This window comes from Macaca nemestrina, chromosome 14 (genome assembly GCF_043159975.1).
Source record: "Macaca nemestrina isolate mMacNem1 chromosome 14, mMacNem.hap1, whole genome shotgun sequence".
Classification (NCBI taxonomy): domain Eukaryota; kingdom Metazoa; phylum Chordata; class Mammalia; order Primates; family Cercopithecidae; genus Macaca; species Macaca nemestrina.
In genome coordinates this window covers 114,513,387-114,531,419 of record NC_092138.1, presented here as the reverse complement: position 1 = coordinate 114,531,419, position 18,033 = coordinate 114,513,387, and the positions used below count along the sequence as shown (strand labels likewise).

The following is an 18,033-nucleotide window of genomic DNA, read 5'->3' as shown; positions in this document are numbered from 1 at the left end:
CAGAGACAGGGAGCGGGAGAGGAAGGGAGAGGCAGAGAAGAGCAACCCACATAGTTTGGGACAAACTAGTATCTGTCTGTTCAGCTTCACTGGATGAGCAGGTCGTGAGACACCGACTCCCTCTTCAGTGAGCACACTTCATCCCCCAAAACCCCAAGTGCAGACTTCCCTGCCCAGCGCAAACCCCAGAGCTGATGTAGTCAGCTGTTTGGCACTCCCCTCGCCCCAGGTAGCTCAGAATACCCCACCGAGAGGCTCCCGGAATACCTGCAAATGCGCCCACCTGCTGGAAATGGGAGGGTCCCCAGCAGCCCAGGAGAAAGCCACAGGCAAGGATTCCGGCCACACAGAGGGAAGGGCATCTTGCCCGGGGGTGACGCTGGCGCATCCTCAGGAGAGCCAGCCTGCAGAGTGGAGCAGAGTGAGAGGGGGCCTTGGTGACTGGGAATCTGGCCAGCGTGGAATGGACAGGCCTGCTCGCTGGGCGGGACGATCAGGCAGTGTTTACTCTTGGAAGCTTCCTGCCAGGGCAGGGGCCGTGGCTAGGGTGGGCGGCCTGCAGCTCCTCCTGCTGCAGCCTGGACCTTGCTCTAAGATGGCTGCAGTTCAGGGTACCCCGCAGCCCAGTCCTACACTCCAGAGAGCTCTCCGGATGTGCACACCCACCTCCTCAGAGGAGGCCTAGCCATCTAGAAGGGACACTGGACCAGAAACCCGCAGACGGGGGTTCACGAGGATGCCAGGACCTTGGGCTGGCTCTCTCTCTGGGGTCCCCGCTCCCATCTGACAGATGAAAGGCTGTGCAAAAGACATCGAGGTTCTGGCTCAACTCTCCGCCTACTCTGTGCCTGTGCCTGATGGGGAGAGTCGCAGAAGCAGGCTGCATAGCACCAGATCTCGGCATCATCACAAACCGCCTGGCAATCCCCCTCACCTCCTGGAAGGCTCTCTTCACATGCTCCAAACCACTCTTTTACACCCCTCACACCCACACAGCCGCACAAGCTGATGACCATCAAGGGGATACACCTTGTGTTTCCACCCCTCAAAGTGCAGCTTCTCTCCTCCTCTGCAATCAGGGAGGACGCACCTACACTCCCTGCCAGGCCCTGGCTCTGGATCCCTTCCCAGCTCTCTTCTCCTGCATCGTTAGTTTCTGTCCCTCTGCTAGAGCCATTCATTCATTCCTTCAGCCAACAAATGTTTCACTGAGCCCCTGAAACAGGCCAGGCTCTGTGCTAGACACCAGGAAAGCAGCCACGAGCCAGGCAGACAGCAGCGTCAGCCTCTCACAGCTTAAATTCTAGGAAAGAGAGCCAGACAGCACAGTTGCTAGACAAACACGTGTTGTGTATGTAGTCTGTTCAAAGGTGGTAAGTGTCATGGAGAAAAATACAGCAGAATAAAGGAATGGGGGGCTGGAGGGGAGGGTGTGCTTCTATGCGGGAACGTAAGGAGGCTCTTGGAGAAGGGGGCATGCTTAGATGTCGAGATCCTAGTACCTGGCTCACCCCATCAGCATACATGACTCTGCTGTCTCTTTTTTGGTTTTTGTTTTTTGAGACAGAGTCTTGCTGTGTCACCCAGGCTGGAGTGCACTGGCACGATCTCGGCTCACTGCAGCCTCCATCACCCAGGTTCAAGTGATTCTCCTGCCTCAGCCTCCCTCGTGGCTGGGATTACAGGTGCCTGCCACCACGCCTGGCTAGTTATTGTATATTTAGTAGAGGTGGGGTTTCGCCATGTTGGCCAAGCTGGTCTCAAACTCCTGACCTCAGGTGAGCTGACCGCCTCGGCCTCCCAAAGTGCTGGGATTACAGGCATGAGCCCCACCACACCCAGGCACTCTGGTGTTTCTTGCTTACAATCAACAACCTCCCCTTGACCCGCACTGTCCTCCCCCCATAGCCCTGTTTCTGGCTTTCTTTAAGAACTTGGAAACATTATTTTCAGTAGCTATCTCCACTTCCTTGCCTCCAATTCCCACATCCCACTGAAATTAATCTTTAAAAGGTCACCAATAACTTTGTGAACCCTGAAAGAGCCAATCCTTCATGATGGTTCCCAAGTCACTAACTGGGTCTAAATTCAAAGTAGGACCTAGAAGCCATTTGCTGACTAGGGTCACACACACATCCTGCATTCCTGGAAAGCCCCCACTCTCGCTTACCTCTGGGATGGTTTCATAGCTGTCTGTTCCTATTTATGCCACCAGAATCAACCCATCGACTGTGACCCACATCAACCAATCTGAGCTCAGCAAGTATTAACCAGTGAGAACTAAGCAAGTGTGCCTTCCTCATTTGCTTAAGTGGACCAAAGTGGGAACCTGAGCAGAAGTTCTCTACAAAAGACAACCTCTTTCTTTGTTCTCTGGAATGCACCTTTGCACAGAAGGCTGCATTGCCCTGGTTTGTAAACTGCTGGAACAAAGTTTTTTTTCCTTTTTAAAAAAGAAAACCCGGGCCGGGTGCGGTGGCTCATGCCTGTAATCCCAGCACTTTGGGAGGCTGAGGCAGGCAGATCACAAGGTCAGGAGTTTGAGATCAGCCTGGCCAGCATAGTGAAACCCCATCTCTACTAAAAATACAAAAATTAGGCCAGGTGTGGTGGCTCACGCCTGTAATCCCAACACTTCGGGAGGCCTAGGCAGGTGGATCACCTGAGGTCTGGAGATCGAGGCCAGCCTGGCCAACATGGAGAAACCCGATCTCTACTAAAAGTACAAAATTATTCGGGCATGGTGGCACATGCCTGTAATCCCAGCTACTTGGGAGGCTGAGGCAGAAGAGTCACTTGAACCCGGGAGGTGGAGGTTGCGGTGAGCCGAGATTGCGCCATTGCACTCCAGCCTGGGTGACAAGAGCAAAACTTCATCTCAAAAAAAAATACAAAAATTAGCCAGGCATGGTGGCGTGCACCTGTAGTCCCAGCTACTCGGGAGGCTGAGGCAGAAGAATTGCTTGAACCCAGGAGGTGGAGATTGTGGTGAACTGATACCACACCACTGCACTCCAGCCTGGGTAGCAGAGCAAGACTCCGTCTCAAAAAACAAAAGAAAAAAAAAGAAATCCTTTTCAGTGGACTTGTTGACAATCTCAGTGCCATATCTGGTTCCCATCTCTCTGTCCTCGTCTTTCTCAGCCTCTCAGCAGCATCTGATGTGGTTTATTCTCCCCCTGGATTCTCTAATGCCACTCATATCCACCTCTCCTCCCACAACATTGACTGCTCCCCCTCAGCCTCCTCTGCTGCTTCGCCCCTGGAGAGCCCCAAGCACCTGTTATTTGGCCTTAGCCCTTCATTCCCTATAGTGGTACTCTCTCCTTGGATGAACTAACCCAGGCTCATGGTTTCAACACTAATTATATGCTGACAATTTCCAAACTACATCTCCAGCACTGACCCTTCCCTAAGCTTAGGAATCTTAGATCCTGCTGCTGATTAGATATCTCTGTTGGTGACTGCCCATTCAAACTCAGCAAGTGTGAAAAGGAGCTCATGGCTCCACTCCCATACTTCACCCTGCCTCCCGCAGACATTTATTGAGATGATAAATGGCCACACCCAGTTGCTCAGACCAAAATCCTAGGAGCCTCACTTCCCTGTTACTCCATCAACCTTTGCCTGTTACACATGCACATCAAATCTATCCACTCCCAGCTGAGCACAGTGGCTCACACCTGTAATACTAGCACTTTGGGAGGCCAAGGCAGATGGATCACTTGAGGTCAGGAGTTTGAGACAGCCTGGCCAACATGGCGAAACCCCAGGTCTACTAAAAATACAAAAATGAGCAGTGCATGGTAGCGTGCACCTGTAATCCCAGCTACTCAGGAGGCTGAGGCAGGGGAATCACTTGAACCCAGGAGACAGAGGTTAAGGGAGGAGACCACCCCTCATATTGTCTTATGCCCAATTTCTGCTTCCAAAGAAAGAAGTAAAAACTAAAAGGTAGAAATAAAATCCACAGGCAGACAGCCTGGCGCTGCGCCCTGGGCCTGGTTAAAGATCGACCCCCGACCTAACTGGTTATGTTATCTATAGATTTCAGACGTACGAAAAGCATTGTGAAAATCCCTGTTCTGTTCTGTTGCTTTCTGATTACCGGTGCATGCAGCCCCGAGTCACGTGCCCCCTGCTTGCTCAATCATCACGACCCTCTCACACGGACCCCCTTAGAGTTGTAAGCCCTTAAAAGGGACAGGAATTGCACACTCGGGGAGCTCGGTTTTTGGAGACCTGAGTCTGCAGATGCTCCCAGCTAAATAAAGCCCTTTCCTTCTACAATTCAGTGTCTGAGGGTTTCTTGTCTGCGGCTCCTCCTGCTTCACAGTAAACTGGCGGGAACTCCTCCCCGTGCCTGGGCCTCAGTTTCCCCACTGTATATAGAAGAGGAGCCGCTGTGAGGCTAAGCGTGGAGCAGCCCAAGGCGGGAAAGGCCCGAGAGTCCAGGACGCAGTCCAGGGACCAAGCCCGGCTCTCACTAGCCCGACCGCCCAGTGCCCCCACGCGCTGCTGCCCCACCCGGTGCTACACACACAGCGGCCCACCAGTTCCCTTGTGGCGTCCGCCTCTCTTATCCCCATCCCGGATCTTGGGGAGGTCCTCGGCTTGCCCATTCAAACTCGAGGTCGATGACCCCGGATGCCGCTGGCTAAGACGGCGGCCCAAGTCCGGTGCGGGCGAACCGCCCAGGCTGCGCGGAACCAGAGGCGGGGGCCGGGTTTCCAGCCGTTTGCGGAGAGACGAGCACTTCCGGGAACTGGAGCGTGCGCGCTGAGGCACGCTGGACGCATGCGGGGTCTCTTCCGGAGCCTTTTCCTGGGCCAGGTTGCTGCGGTGAGTGTGTTTCGGCCTGGCCTGGGCAGGCCCTTGTGCTGCCGCGGCGCTGGGCCCCGGGAGGCCAGGGTCTCGGGTGGCCGCCGGCCCAGGCGCTGGACCGCAGCAGGATGGTGAAGGCGAAGGTCCCCGCCTCCAAGGGCGCCCCGAGTAGCCCGGTGGCTAAGCCGGGTCCTGTCAAGACGCTCACTTGGAAGAAAAACAAGAAGAAAAAAAGGTTTTGGAAAAGCAAGGCGCAGGAAGTAAGCAAGAAGCCAGGAAGCGGCCCCGGTGTTGTGGTGCGACCTCCAAAGGCACCAGAAGACTTTTCTCAAAACTGGAAGGCGCTGCAAGAGGTGAGGCTTGAGCGGGCCCGGGCGGAGCGCTGCGCAGCTCATTCCCGCAGAACGCGACGGAGGGAAAGACTTGGGTAGCCCCAGAAAGGACCTGTAAAGGCAGATTTGAATTGAAATCTTGTAAACATCTTTTCACAAGAAAGGTGGCCTGTTGAGGAAGGTCTCGAACTTGTTTGCATAAAATTGATGAATTATTTCAAGTACAAAAAAGCAGAGATAAACCCTTGTACCTTTTGCATAATGAACTAACTGGAATAGGTTTTACAAAGAGAAATTTAGCTTAAAATCCCGAAGGCAGCCCGGGCGCGGGGCCTCACGCCTGTAATCCCAGCACTTTGGAAGGCCGAGGCGGGCGGATCCCCCGAGGTCAAGAGTTCGAGACCAGCCCGGCCAACGTGGTGAAAACCCATGTCTACTAAACAAATACAAAAAATATTAGCTTGGTGTGATGGCGCGCGCCAGCGCAGCTACTCAGGGAGGCTGAGGCAGAAGAATCGCTTGAACCCGGGAGGCAGAGGCTCTAGTAAGCCGAGATCGTGTCACTGCACTCCAGCCTGGGCAACAGAGTGAAACTCCGTCTCAAAAAAAAAAAAAAAATCCCGAAACCAGATGAACCACCCAAGGACAGTGAAAAGAACACACTGGTGGCTGGGCCCGGCAGCTCACGCCTGTAATCCCAGCACTTTGGGAGGCCGAGGGGGGGGGGGGCGGATCACCTGAGGTCAGCAGTTCGAGACCAGCCTGGCCAACATGGTGAAACCCTGTCTCTACTAGAAATACAAAAAAATTAGCTGGGCGTGGTGGCGCGCGCCTGTAGTCCCAGCTACTAGGGAGGCTGAGACAGGAGAATCGCTTAAACCCCGGGAGGCAGAGGTGCAGTGAGCGGAGAATGTGCCACAGCACTCCAGCCTGGGCGACAGAGCGAGACTCCATCTCAAACAACAACAACAAAAGAACGCACTGGTCTGTGTAGCAAGACAGGGAGAAAGAAGATCCCTGTGTAGAGGTGAAAAGCAGATAGCAGACGTGTGATAGAGAGGGTTCTAGCAACACTTACGGTCTTGAAATAAATATTAATTGAGCTCCTAAAATGTGCACTCTGCCATGTGCTCTATGCCATGTGTGTTACAATCCCCACAATAAGACTGTGAGGTGGACACTTTCATCATGTCTGTTGCACAGATGAGGAATTAGGCTGGAAAAGGTTAAATAGATCGTCTAAGATTGCGGCTGGGAGCTAGGTGGCTGACCCTGGAGTCCATGCTTTAATTAAAGCCTGTGTTGTACCTGCTGTCTCTCTAGTGACTGGCGCTTCTCTAGAGGTTGCCTGCTCTCTCCCAGACACTCTTCCGCGTGTGTCACTCATACATTCTTACCACATCCCTTGGAGCTCCCTTGAAGCTACTGTTAGGATCGTAGCTCACTGCTGCCTGGGCTCCAGGGATTCTCCTGCCTCAGCCTCCCGAGTAGCCCACATCTGTAATCCCAGCACTTTGGGAGGCCCAGGCAGGAGGATCACTTGAGTTCAGGAGTTCAAGTCCAGCCTGAGCAACATGGTGAGATTCCGTCTCTAAAAAAAGTAAAAAGTAGTTTTTCAAAAAAGAGATGTGATCCCCAGTGTTCGAGATGGGGCCCATAGGAGGTTTTGGGTCATGGGGGCAGATCCCTCATGAATGACTTGGTGCCCTGCCCTCAGTAATGATTAAATTCTCACTCTGCTAGTTCATTCGAGGGCTGGTTGTTTTAAAAGAGCCTAGCACCTTTCTTGCTCTCTCACCATGCAACACACCTGCTCCCCCTTCACCTTACACCATAATGGGAAGCTTCCTGCGGCCTCACCAGAAGCAGATGCTGGCACCATGCTTCTTGTACATCCTGCAAAACCATGAGCTAAATAAACCCGTTTTCTTTATAAATTACCAAACACAGGTATTCCTTTCTAGCAATGCACAATGAGCTAATACAGATGGGGTTTCACTTTGTTGCCCAGGCTGGTCTTCAACTCCTGGTTCAAGCAGTCCTCCCACCTCAGCCTCCCCGAATGCTTCTTGAACCTCCTAATGCTCTGCACAATATCTCAGTGCAGGCTTTCCTAATGATTTTCCTGTATTGACACACGGGACCAGTCAAATTCCCATGGGCAGCTTCAGGGTTCTGTGGGATTTCTAAACTCTTCTCCCAAGAAAAGAGCAAAATAAGTGAATGGAAGGGATGTTTGCTGTAGGGAAACTTTTGAGTTTTTTCTAATTTATCCAAGGAAGTCAGCCCTTCAGTTCTTTACCTATCACGGGAACAGGTGAGTAACACCCGCCTCATCATCGCACTGTGGTGGAGCCCACTGCAGCTGGAGATTTGAACACAGGGAGGAAGCTAGGCTCTAAGACCACAGGAGCCTCTGCTTGGGTGACGGCCAAGCTGGGGCTGCCAGCAGTTCTTCAGCCACTCCAGCTGGACAAAAGCTTTTCTTTTTGTTTATCACACCCCCCACCTCCCTGAGACCTTCACAGCAGTAGCAAACCAGGGAATCTTGTAAAAAAAAAAAAAAAAAAAAGTGATTTCTGTGTAGCGGGGTGTTAGCCCAAGCTGTGAGGGAAGTTAACTCCAAAATTCTTTCTAGATAAACTAAAAAAGGAAGTGGTCTGCGGTGTCCAGCCGGCCACTCAACAGGTACCTAAGGTGTGGAATGAGTTTGAAATTTTGTATGCCCGAAGGAGCAGGCGTAAAATGCATTATAATAAGATAAGCAAAGAAACAGCATTTCACCACAAGTGACTCATGAGAATGAAAAAGCTTTTTCCAAACCGTTTGAAAATGAATTTCAGTGATGCGGATGGGAATTGTATAGATGTGATCGGTGTATATGTGTGTATATACATACACACGTAAGTTTTTTTTTCAGTCTGCTGTGTGTAATTTCCAAATTCAAACGTAGCCTGTATTTTATTTTGGGTCCCAGTGGCTGCTGAAACAGAAATCTCAGACCACAGAAAAGCCTCTTGTCATCTCTCAGATGGGTTCCAAAAAGAAGCCCAAAATTATCCAGCGGAACAAAAAAGACACCTCACCTCAAGTGGCGGGAGAGGAGATGCCGGCAGGAAAAGAGCAAGAGGCCAGCAGGGGCTCTGTTCCTTCAGGCTCCGAGATGGACAGGAAGGCGCCAGGACCTCGCAGCAAGGCCAGTGGAGCAGAGCACAGTAAGAAAGGAACCAAGGAAAGGACAAATAGTGATACTGTTCCAGAACGGGGGGACATCAAGCATAAGAAGCGGAAAGCTAAGGAGGCAGCCCCGGCCCCACCCACCGAGTAAGTATCGGCCACCTCAGCACTGAGAACCGAGGCGCAGCGACTTCACCAAGGCCTGCCTCCTTATGGAGGCTGGTGGCCTCACCGCAGTCTCTCCATCACCTTACCCTGATGTCGTCTATTCCTTGTTTACTTGCTGTTACTTGTATTCCCGTAGAGTATGGGCATGATAAGGCAGGGCCTGCTTCTTCCAAGCGTTGAGCAGAGCTCAGCATTTAGTGGGTGCCAGTACACGTGTGTGGAAGGAAAGCATGCTGAAGCCAGAAAGACCCGACTATGAGGCCTGTCCCTGCTTCTTGCCAGTTGGGTGGCTTGGGGCAAGTTTCTGACGTCCTCTGTGCCTCATGTTAGTCCTGGTGGCGTCAGAAGGAGATTGCGAGGTTGGCTCTCTTGGCTCAGTGCCTGGTGATTACTTCAACCCTGTGATGGAGCCAGGTGTGGTGCCTGTTGCCTGTGGTCCCAGCTCCTCAGGAGGCCAAGGTGGGAGGATCACTTGATCCCAGGAGGTCGAGGCTGCAGTGAGCTGTGATTGCACTTCTGCCTCCAGCCCGGGTGATGGAGTGAGACTCAAAAAAAACAAGTTAAAAGAATAAACCCTGTGCTGGCCACCCACGTGGGGTGGACCAGGAGTCAGTGGCTATCTCTGAATGGTTCAACTGGAGGTGACGTGTTCATAAGTCACAGCTGGGTTCGTGTCGCCTGGGTGTTCAGGACATGGTCGCTGACGGCTGAGGAAGGAGCCATTTGGGGGCCTCCCTATGTTGTGCTAGGCAGGCTGTCTGGGATAGAGTTCAGTGAGGCGGGCCCGCTCCTTCCTCTTGAGGCTTATTGTCAAGTGCAGTAGACAGACTGTAACCACAGCTGTTGCCTAAGTGTGGTCAGGATAAATCTGGTGAGGAGAAGGTGTTGGGAGCCTGGGACACGGGGGACGTGTCCATTCAGTGGGTCCAGGAAGGGCTTTTCTAAGGAAATGACATTTAACCTTAGCCTAAGAGACAGATTCCCCAGGCAGGTGTTATGTACCTGCGTGAGCATCCGAGTATGGAGGGCAAAGGGTTCTGTGTTTCCATCTTACAGGCATTGTGTCTGTCTGTGTTTCCTAAGTGTTTGATAATGAACCTGTTCCTTTCATAATTAAAATGCTAGCACTCATTACACCTGGGCGGTGGGTTATATGTTTCTGTTTTATATTCTTTGTGCTTGTCTGTGTTCCTAAATCTTAAATAATGAGTGTATTTTCTAATTAGAAAAGAGATGAAGCCGGGCGCTGTGGCTCACACCTGTAATCCCAGCTCTTTGGGAGGCCGAGGCGGGCGGATCACTTGAGGTCAGGAGTTCAAGACCAGCCTGGCCAACATGACGAAACCCCATATCTACTAAAAATACAAAAAATTAGCTAAGCGTGGTAGTGGGCGCCTGTAATCCCAGCTACTAGGGAGGCTGAGGCAAGAGAGTTGCTTGAACCTGGGAGGCAAAAGTTGCAGTGAGCCAAGATCGTGCCACTGCACTCCAGGCTGGGTGACCCAGTGAGACTCCATCTCAAAAAAAAAAAAAAAGGAAAATGTCAAGATAATCAAAATAGCAGAAGCAGCAGGGCCACGGTCGGGGTGTCTGGGGCCAGCCTGTGGGAGAGGCAGGCCGTGCCATCGCCCCACTCACCTGCACAGTCAGCCGCACAGCCCCGCCCCGCCAGTTGCACTAGGCTCTTCTGGTGATCAGCTTGTTACCTTTGCCTTTTAGGGAAGACATCTGGTTTGACGACGTGGACCCGGCGGATATCGAAGCTGCCATAGGTCCAGAGGCGGCCAAGATAGCGAGGAAACAGTTGGGTCAGAGCGAGGGCAGCGTCAGCCTCAGCCTCGTGAAAGAGCAGGCCTTCGGCGGGTACGCTGGTCTCAGGGAGCGGGCTCTGCTGGGGATGCTTAGCCGTAGAGGGCGGGGCTTCTTCAAGGAAGAGGATACTTTTGTCTCCCCGAGGTGAATGGAGCAAGCACCTCCCAGGGTCCTGCTAAGAACCAGGACCACACAGAGCTTGTCACGTGGATGCAAATGAGTGCGGGGCAGAGAGCTTGCTGACACTTAGTCTGTGGATCCCTGGGGCTCTGACCTGGAGCCCTGTGTCCTGCCATGTTTATTAAACTAGAGCCTTTGGTTACCCTTCAGCCTGACAAGAGCCTTAGCCTTGGACTGTGAGATGGTGGGCGTGGGCCCTAAGGGGGAGGACAGCGTGGCAGCCCGTGTGTCCATCGTGAACCAGTATGGGAAGTGCGTTTATGATAAGTACGTCAAACCAACCGAGCCCGTGACGGACTATAGGACAGCGGTCAGTGGGATTCGGCCTGAGAACCTCAAGCAGGGTATGTCATCTGCAGCTCAGGAACTTAGAAGGGAAAGTCGTAACTGGATGCATTTTCTCCCTTTTGTTCCCTTTTGCTTCTGAGACACTCACTGTAGCTAGTTTCGATGCGTCTTGTCTTCTCTTGGGGCGATGGGGTTTCAAATACAAAGGGCATCCTTAGATGGCTTTACACCCATTTCTGCCTTGCACTTCATTGCCTCCTGTCCACCGACTTGAAGTCCAGGCCAGTAGCCGGGCATGGTGGCTCGTGCCTGTAGTCCCAGCCACTCAGGAGCCCAAGAAGGGAGGATTGCTTGAGCCCAGGAATTAAGTCCAGCCTGGACGACATAGCGAGACCTTGTTTCTAAAAAAAAATTTTCTTTTTTTTTGAGATGGAGTCTCGTTCTGTCGCACAGGCTGGAGTGCAGTGGCGCGATCTCAGCTCACTGCAAGCTCCGCCTCCCGGGTTCACGCCATTCTCCTGCCTCAGCCTCCCGAGTAACTGGGACTACAGGTGCCCTCCACCTCGCCTGGCTAGTTTTTTGTATTTTTTTAGTAGAGATGGGGTTTCACCGTGTTAGCCAGGATGGTCTCGATCTCCTGACCTCGTGATCCGTCTCGGCCTCCCAAAGTGCTGGGATTACAGGCTTGAGCCACCGCACCCAGCCTTTTTTTTTTTTTCTTTTTGAGATGGAGTTTTGCTGTTGTTGCCCAGGCTGAAGTGCAATAGCATAATCTCGGCTCACTGCAACCTCTGCCTCCTGGGTTCAAGCGATTCTCCTGCCTCAGCCTCCTGAGTAGCTGGAATTACAGGCATGTGCCACCACGCCCTACCAATTTTGTATTTACTAGAGACAGAGTTTCTTCATGTTGGTCAGGCTGGACTCGAACTCCCAACCTCAGGTAATCTGCCCACCTCGGCCTCCCAAAGTGCTGGGATTACAGGCATGAGCCACCGCGCCTGGCCTTCTAAAAGATGTTTTTAAAAAATTAGCTGGTCCTACTTGCTCGGGCCACCCTTGGTCTAGTAAGCCCTGTTTGGGAGGTACAGGTGGGATTGGTGGTGGGGTGGTCCCCAAAAGCAGGCAGGGCTGCCTCTGGAGCCCAGGGCCTAGGGCAACACATCTCTGCCCGTTTTTGTGGGGGCAGTTTTGTTTTTATTTCCATTAGGAAAATTGTCAAGTAAATTATGAGGTTGAATAGGCAGAACCGCGCTGCCAGGCGGCTCTAAAAGTTTCTCAGTGCCTACACTCAACATATGCTCTCCTCCAGCCACGAGCCGACTTTGCAGACTGTGAGGAGCACTTTATTCCCCTCCTCAGAGGTGGTCCTCGAAGCCACCCCTGCCAGGGGCCCGCAAGGCACTTCTTCCAGGGGGGTGGGTGGATGTGGTGGCTTCGAGTCACCCTCCACAGTGGCATTGCTGGCCTGACCCTTTGTCTTAGGGCTGGCCAGAGGTGGGAGCGGGGCTGCCTCCTCTAAGAATGATGGTGATTGGCCGGGCGCAGTGGCTCAAGCCTGTAATCTCAGCACTTTGGGAGGCCGAGGCGGGCGGATCACAAGGTCAGGAGATCGAGACCACAGTGAAACCCCGTCTCTACTAAAAATACAAAAAATTAGCCGGGCGCGGTGGCGGGCGCCTATAGTCCTAGCTACTCAGGAGGCTGAGGCAGGAGAATGGCGTGAACCCAGGAGGCGGAGCTTGCAGTGAGCCGAGATCGCACCACTGCACTCCAGCCTGGGCAACAGCGTGAGACTCCGTCTCAAAAAAAAAAAAAAAAAAGAATGATGGTGATGTGTGTGTTGCAAAAAACCGCTTCTTTGTGTTGATTTTCCAGGAGAACAGCTTGAAGTTGTCCAGAAGGAAGTGGCAGAGATGCTGAAGGGCAGAATTCTAGTGGGACACGCTCTGCATAATGACCTGAAGGTACTGGGTTCCCTCCTGGGGACTCGGCCTGCCCCTACTCCGTGCGTGTTTCACTCACCTCCTTGTGCTGTGTTGTGGAGTTTTTTAAAATGGTTGAGTTTGTGCCCTGTGTTGGGAATACTTTGGTAATAATATCACATACCATGTGCTGAGTTCTTACTGTGTTTTAGGAACCATGTGAGGCTCTTGTTTTGAGAGCCCCCAGCAAAACTGGGGGTTCCCGTACCAGAGCAGCTGGCAATCCCACCCTAACAAGAAATGAAGGTGCTGATACCTCTTTTACCTGGAGGAGGGCCTAATGCCCAGTTGTCCTATCCGTGACCAGGGTCCCTCTGCAGGAAACTAGTTTATCCTGGCAGATGCCCTGTGACCCGTGTTCAGGTTACGCCTGCCTGACCATCACCCTGGCCCTGGGAGCTTGCCTTTGCCTTCTTCCTGGCATCCCCGGAAAATCCCGCCTGGGGCAGCCCCTGGCTGTTCAGATGGAAGGTGCAAATTCAGACACCAGCACTGTGGGAAACAAGTTCAAAGACATACACAGACCCTGGGCAGGGCAGGCCTCATGGGTGGGGAGGGCAGCCCGCCATCCCCTGGTCATCCGAGGCAGGAATGAAGAGTCAGGCAGAGCGAGTATGTGTGTATTTACAGGAGAACAGGGTGGGGGTCACTTTGAGTTTATGGCCAAATGCCTGGATGTTGGTTTAAAGGACACAGTGGGAACAGTGGGGAGGCCAGTCTGCTAGATGGGAGAGATAGTTCTTAAGTTCTCACCTCTGCCCACCGGCTTGAAGCACTTGGGTGTGGTGAGGAGCTTGAAGCCGTTCAGAAGGAAGTGGCAGAGATGCTAATGGTCCAGCAGCAGCCTTTGCTGTGGTGCTCCCGCTGTGGTGCTCCCGCTGTGGTGCTCCCGTTATGGCACTATAGAGATCTCTTGAATCCATTAAAGATGCCAGCGGTGTTCATACTTGTTTATAGAGGGTGAAACTGAGATGAGAACCACCCGGGCAATATCCTCACAGAAAGTCTTGTGTGCTCCTGTCATATCCCCTCAGAGACTGCCACTGTGGTAACTTGTCCTTCCCTCCTGACTCTGGCTCCATCCCTGGTAACTTGTGCAACACATGTTTAAGTCTTTCTGGAAGATTATGCTAAGGACCAGACACAGTGGCTCAGGTCTGTAATCACAGGTTTTTGGGAGGCTGAGGCTGGAGGATTGCTTGAGGCCAGGAGTTAGAGACCAGCCTGAGTAACAGGGAGACCCCATCTCTGTAAAAAATTTTTAAATTAGCCAGGTGTGGTGGCGTGTGCCTGTTGCCCCAGCTACTCAGGAGGCTGGGGTGGAAGGATCAGTTGAGCCCAGGAGGTCAAGGCTGCGGGGAGCCATGATTACCCCATAGCACTGAAGCCCAGGTGACAGAGTGAGAGCCTATCAAAAAAAAAAAAAAAAAAAGAGGCTGGGTGCGGTGGCTCACGCCTGTAATCCCAGCACTTTGGGAGGCTGAGGCGGGAAGATCATGAGGTCAGAAGATCAAGACCATCCTGGCTAACATGGTGAAACCCCGTCTCTACTAAAAAATACAAAAAATTAGCCGGGCATGGTGGCGGGCGCCTGTAGTCCCAGCTACTCGGGAGGCTGAGGCAGGAGAATGGCGTGAACCCAGGAGGCGGTGCTTGTAGTGAGCCGAGATCGCGCCACTGCACTCCAGCCTGGGTGACAGAGCGAGACTCTTGTCTCAAAAAAAAAAAAAAAAAGATTGCATGCTAAGATTGCAAGATGAGCTGTTATAATGTGTTATTTCCAACTTCCTGATGTGCAGAACCAACTCAAGATACAAGTATAATATAGGAAAAAGTTGGTTGCTGGTTAATTGTTGACTGTTTTTCTCCTTCTTCCTTGATTTCAAGATTTTGTTTTTATTGTCTCTGACTGTTGGGCATCATGATGCTTAAGTCAGTGTGATAAATTTCCTCATGGAGTTTAAGTTCGTATCAATGCCTCGTTTCCGTGTGTGTGTGACATGCTTGGATTCCCTACAAGATGTTACTTGCAGGGCAGCCACGGTGGCTCACACCTGTAGTCCCACCACTTTGGGAGGCCGAGTCAGGTGGGTCACCTGAGGTCAGGAGTTCCGAGACCAGCCTGGCCAACATGGCAAAACCCTGTCTCTACTGAAAAATAACAGAAATCAGCCAGGCGTGGTGGCGGGCACTTGTAATCCCAGCTACTCAGGAGGCTGAGGCAGGAGAATCACTTGAAACCTGGAGGCGGAGGTTGCAGTCAGCCAAGATTGAGCCACTGCATTCCCGCCTGGGTGACAGAGCAAGACTATGTCACACACACACAAAGATGTTACTTGTAAAAGGTGGCGGGGGGAGGGGGTTCTGCTACTATAAACCAAAAATGAAAATGATTATCATTATATTTTCTTTTTCTAGGTACTGTTTCTTGATCATCCAAAAAAGAAGATTCGAGACACACAGAAATATAAACCTTTCAAGAGTCAAGTAAAGGTACTTAAAATGAGTGTGACTCAAGATACCGTATTTCTGTTTTGCTGGTCACTTCATTGTTTCTGGTCACTGGTGGCTGACTTGTTGGTTAAAGGGATTTTATTTTTCCTTTTAACCTTTAAAACTAGAAGGAATGTTTAAAAATAGAGTTCTGCTAATTGCTGACCTTAAAAATGATTGCAACGGAGGGCAAGTTACTTCCACTCTAACCTCTGAAACAGGGTCACTGACTAAGGGCCTGGTGCCACTGTCATATCTACTCTAGAGGGTGCCAAGGGCACAGCTGTTCTTCATCCTCCTTTTTTTTTTTTTTTTTTAAGTCAGGGTCTTGCTCTGTCACCCAGGGTGGAGTGCAGTGGCATGATCTCGGCTCACCGTAACTGCCGCCTCCCAGGCTCAGGCAGTCTTTCCACTTTAGCGTCTGAAATAGCTGGGACTGCAGGCATATGCCACCACCCCTGGCTGATTTTTTCATTTTTTTGTAGAGATAGGGTCTTGCTATGTTGTCCTGGCTGTTGTCAAACTCCTGGGCTCAAGTGATCCGCCCTCCTTGGCCTCCTAAGTGCTGAGATTACAAGTGTGAGTCACCGTGCCTGACCAGAGCTGTCCCTCTTGAAATAAGCAGGGAGGCCTCAAGATGGGCGATGGGGATGCTGACTCCTCCCCTGGCCCTCTCCCTTGATTGGCTGATGGGGTGCATCACCAGCCCATCATGTTATAAAGAGGTTGCAGCTGGTGGCTGCCACCCTAAGTGCCATGAGCACCTCCACTGAGGGGCAAACTGTAGGTCGCTTGGGTGAGGTTCAGTAGCCGACCCCTCCCTGCTGGGTGCGGTGACCCTGTGTGGGCAGAGCCTGCAGAGGCCCCCCCCCGCCCCTTCCCCCTTTGCAGAGTGGAAGGCCGTCTCTGCGACTACTTTCAGAGAAGATCCTTGGGCTCCAGGTCCAGCAGGCGGAGCACTGTTCGGTGAGTGTGTCCTGGGAGGCAGTCCATGGGGTTTGGGGCGGTTTCTCACCAGGAACCAGACATGAGTCACCTGACACAGACATGGGGGAGGAGGGGCCTGGGCACCTACTTTTCCTATGAGGCTATTGGTCAAAAAAAAAAAAAATGGCAGAGCAGAGTTACGGAATTTTGGTTAAGTTCTAAATATGCACATTTAACGAATTTAACACAACACAAAAGAACTGCATTCTCATTATTTGGAGAAAAAGTTGCCAAATAATTACAAAGCCCCCCCACCCCAGCCCTCCAGCCCTGCCCTGACCGGCCCGTTGAGCAGCTGGCTCCGCCTCTGTGGAGCAGTCACTCCCTGCAGCGTGGCCTCAGCGCTTTGGGCCCTTCGTGCCCGTCTGCTTGGTCCTTGTGCCCCTGTGCCCGGCGCCCAGCCTGCCATCACCCTGCACTCAGAAACCTAAAAAGGCAGCGTGTTTGTTGCTTCTCCTCTTTCGGTTCCCCTTTCTTCTGGAAGGGGGGTCTGAGTCACAGAAGTGTGGGGACCATCAGGTCGTTGCTCCCTCTGCTTCTGTTGTGTCCTCCCTCCCCATCCTGGTGACATTTTTTGGCCGGGTCCACATCACACTCAGTACATCCCTAGCAGAGTGGCTAGTGGGAGGGCTCAGTCATTGCGGGGTTGACTGGGCCGCAGCTATGCCTTGTCACCTGCTGGGATGTTTCGTGTTGTCTAGATTCAGGATGCCCAGGCAGCAATGAGGCTGTACATCATGGTGAAGAAGGAGTGGGAGAGCATGGCCCGAGACAGGCGTCCCCTGCTGACCGCTCCAGACCACTGCAGTGACGACACCTAGCAGCCCTGCCCTGCTGCTGCTGCTGCCCCGCTACAGAGGCAATGTGACCAGTCACAGGGACAGATCACATCTCCCCACAGTGTCTACTCTGGTGAAACCTTTTCGGAATCACGGCAGAGGGGCATGGCGTGGTGCTACTGAGAACGTCCCCCTTCCTCTTGACTTTGTGGTCTGAGGCCTGGTCTTACTGTCCATGTGTATTTGGACCCTGATGGTCGGGGTGGGGAGCAGGGGCTGCCATGAGCATGCCTGGCCATGCTTTACGAACTGCTGACTGCCTGGGCGAGGCGAGGATGGGGCCTGTGGGCCGCCAGCTTGTACAGTGCTGTCACCGCCCGTCTTCAGTGACCACTCACCCTGGGGTGAAGTGCTCAGCACCTTCCTCTTGGGGGGCCCCATTTTCCTCCTTTGTCTCGGGGGACATAACAAGCTCCACTGGGCTTGAGGGGCCCAGACCCGGTGTCTGCAGTCAGCTCCTGAGACATGGCTGGCCGGCACAACAGGTGTTACATCAGGAGCTTCCTGTGGCCGTTTGGACTTTGAGCGTTTATCTAAATTGGCCCAGGGTTGGCTGGTGGGTCACCCAGCAGAGGCTTCTCCCCATAGTGCGAGGATGTGTCGCCTGGGCACGGTGACCGCGGTTATTCCTGGAGGTCGGCAGATGTGCCGACCTTGGGCTGTTTGAGCTAGAGAAGCTATGTGACGCTAGCCAGTGGCCTGCTTGGCTAGGCCCCGGTTTGAGACTCCCCTGGGAACTAGAGTCAGGAACAGGCAGTGGCACTGACTAGGGGATGGAGTCCAAGGCGTTATTGGGCCACCTGACAGCTGGACAGAAAAGGTGCAGACGCACCGAGGACGTGATTTAAAATAAATGCAGATGTTTACTTTGAATGGAACCTGTGGAGGCTCAGTGTTGACTCTCATCTAGAATGGTCTGGAAGGACTTCCGTGTCCAGGGCGAGGTCTATA

At 52.6% G+C, this 18,033-nt stretch overlaps 2 protein-coding genes across 11 annotated transcripts in view; one reads left to right on the top strand and one right to left on the bottom strand.

The window, feature by feature from the left end:
* Window positions 1-4,699, bottom strand: part of LOC105471867 (ADAM metallopeptidase with thrombospondin type 1 motif 13) — a 42,283-nt gene extending 37,584 nt beyond the window's left edge. For 3 of the 9 annotated variants that reach the window (XM_071078545.1, XM_071078548.1, XM_071078550.1), the window contains exons 1-2: window positions 667-1,586; window positions 284-404 (exon numbers count right to left, since the gene is read on the bottom strand). In XM_071078545.1, the coding sequence (XP_070934646.1) occupies window positions 284-404; window positions 667-689 (144 nt within the window). In that variant the 5' untranslated portion in view covers window positions 690-1,586. Of the gene's footprint in view, window positions 1-283; window positions 405-666; window positions 1,600-4,543 lie in introns of those variants that run through there. The other 6 variants (XR_011612907.1, XM_071078546.1, XM_071078547.1 and 3 more) reach the window with 6 other exon arrangements.
* A 93-nt stretch (window positions 4,700-4,792) lies between these two features.
* LOC105471868 (REX4 homolog, 3'-5' exonuclease) lies at window positions 4,793-17,960 on the top strand. 2 transcript variants are annotated; one of them, XM_011724659.2, is made up of 8 exons: window positions 4,793-5,177; window positions 8,134-8,480; window positions 10,221-10,364; window positions 10,644-10,837; window positions 12,657-12,745; window positions 15,182-15,256; window positions 16,148-16,222; window positions 16,945-17,960. In XM_011724659.2, exons 1-8 carry the CDS (start codon window positions 4,953-4,955, stop codon window positions 17,062-17,064), a joined length of 1,269 nt encoding a protein of 422 aa, XP_011722961.2. In that variant the 5' UTR covers window positions 4,793-4,952; the 3' UTR covers window positions 17,065-17,960. The 2 variants fall into 2 exon arrangements, with proteins under 2 accessions (XP_011722961.2, XP_011722962.2); XM_011724660.3 differs by lacking the exons at window positions 10,221-10,364; window positions 10,644-10,837 and having other exon boundaries at window positions 4,815-5,177; window positions 8,312-8,480.
* Window positions 17,961-18,033: the final 73 nt, after the last annotated feature.

Bases quoted from the DNA above. Each gene is read 5' to 3' on its own strand.
- LOC105471868 (XM_011724659.2), top strand. From the start codon at position 4,953: ATGGTGAAGGCGAAGGTCCCCGCCTCCAAGGGCGCCCCGAGTAGCCCG. The intron at 12,746-15,181 runs GTACTGGGTTCC...TTCTTTTTCTAG, and splicing joins CTCTGCATAATGACCTGAAG to GTACTGTTTCTTGATCATCC. The intron at 15,257-16,147 runs GTACTTAAAATG...CCCCCTTTGCAG, and splicing joins CTTTCAAGAGTCAAGTAAAG to AGTGGAAGGCCGTCTCTGCG.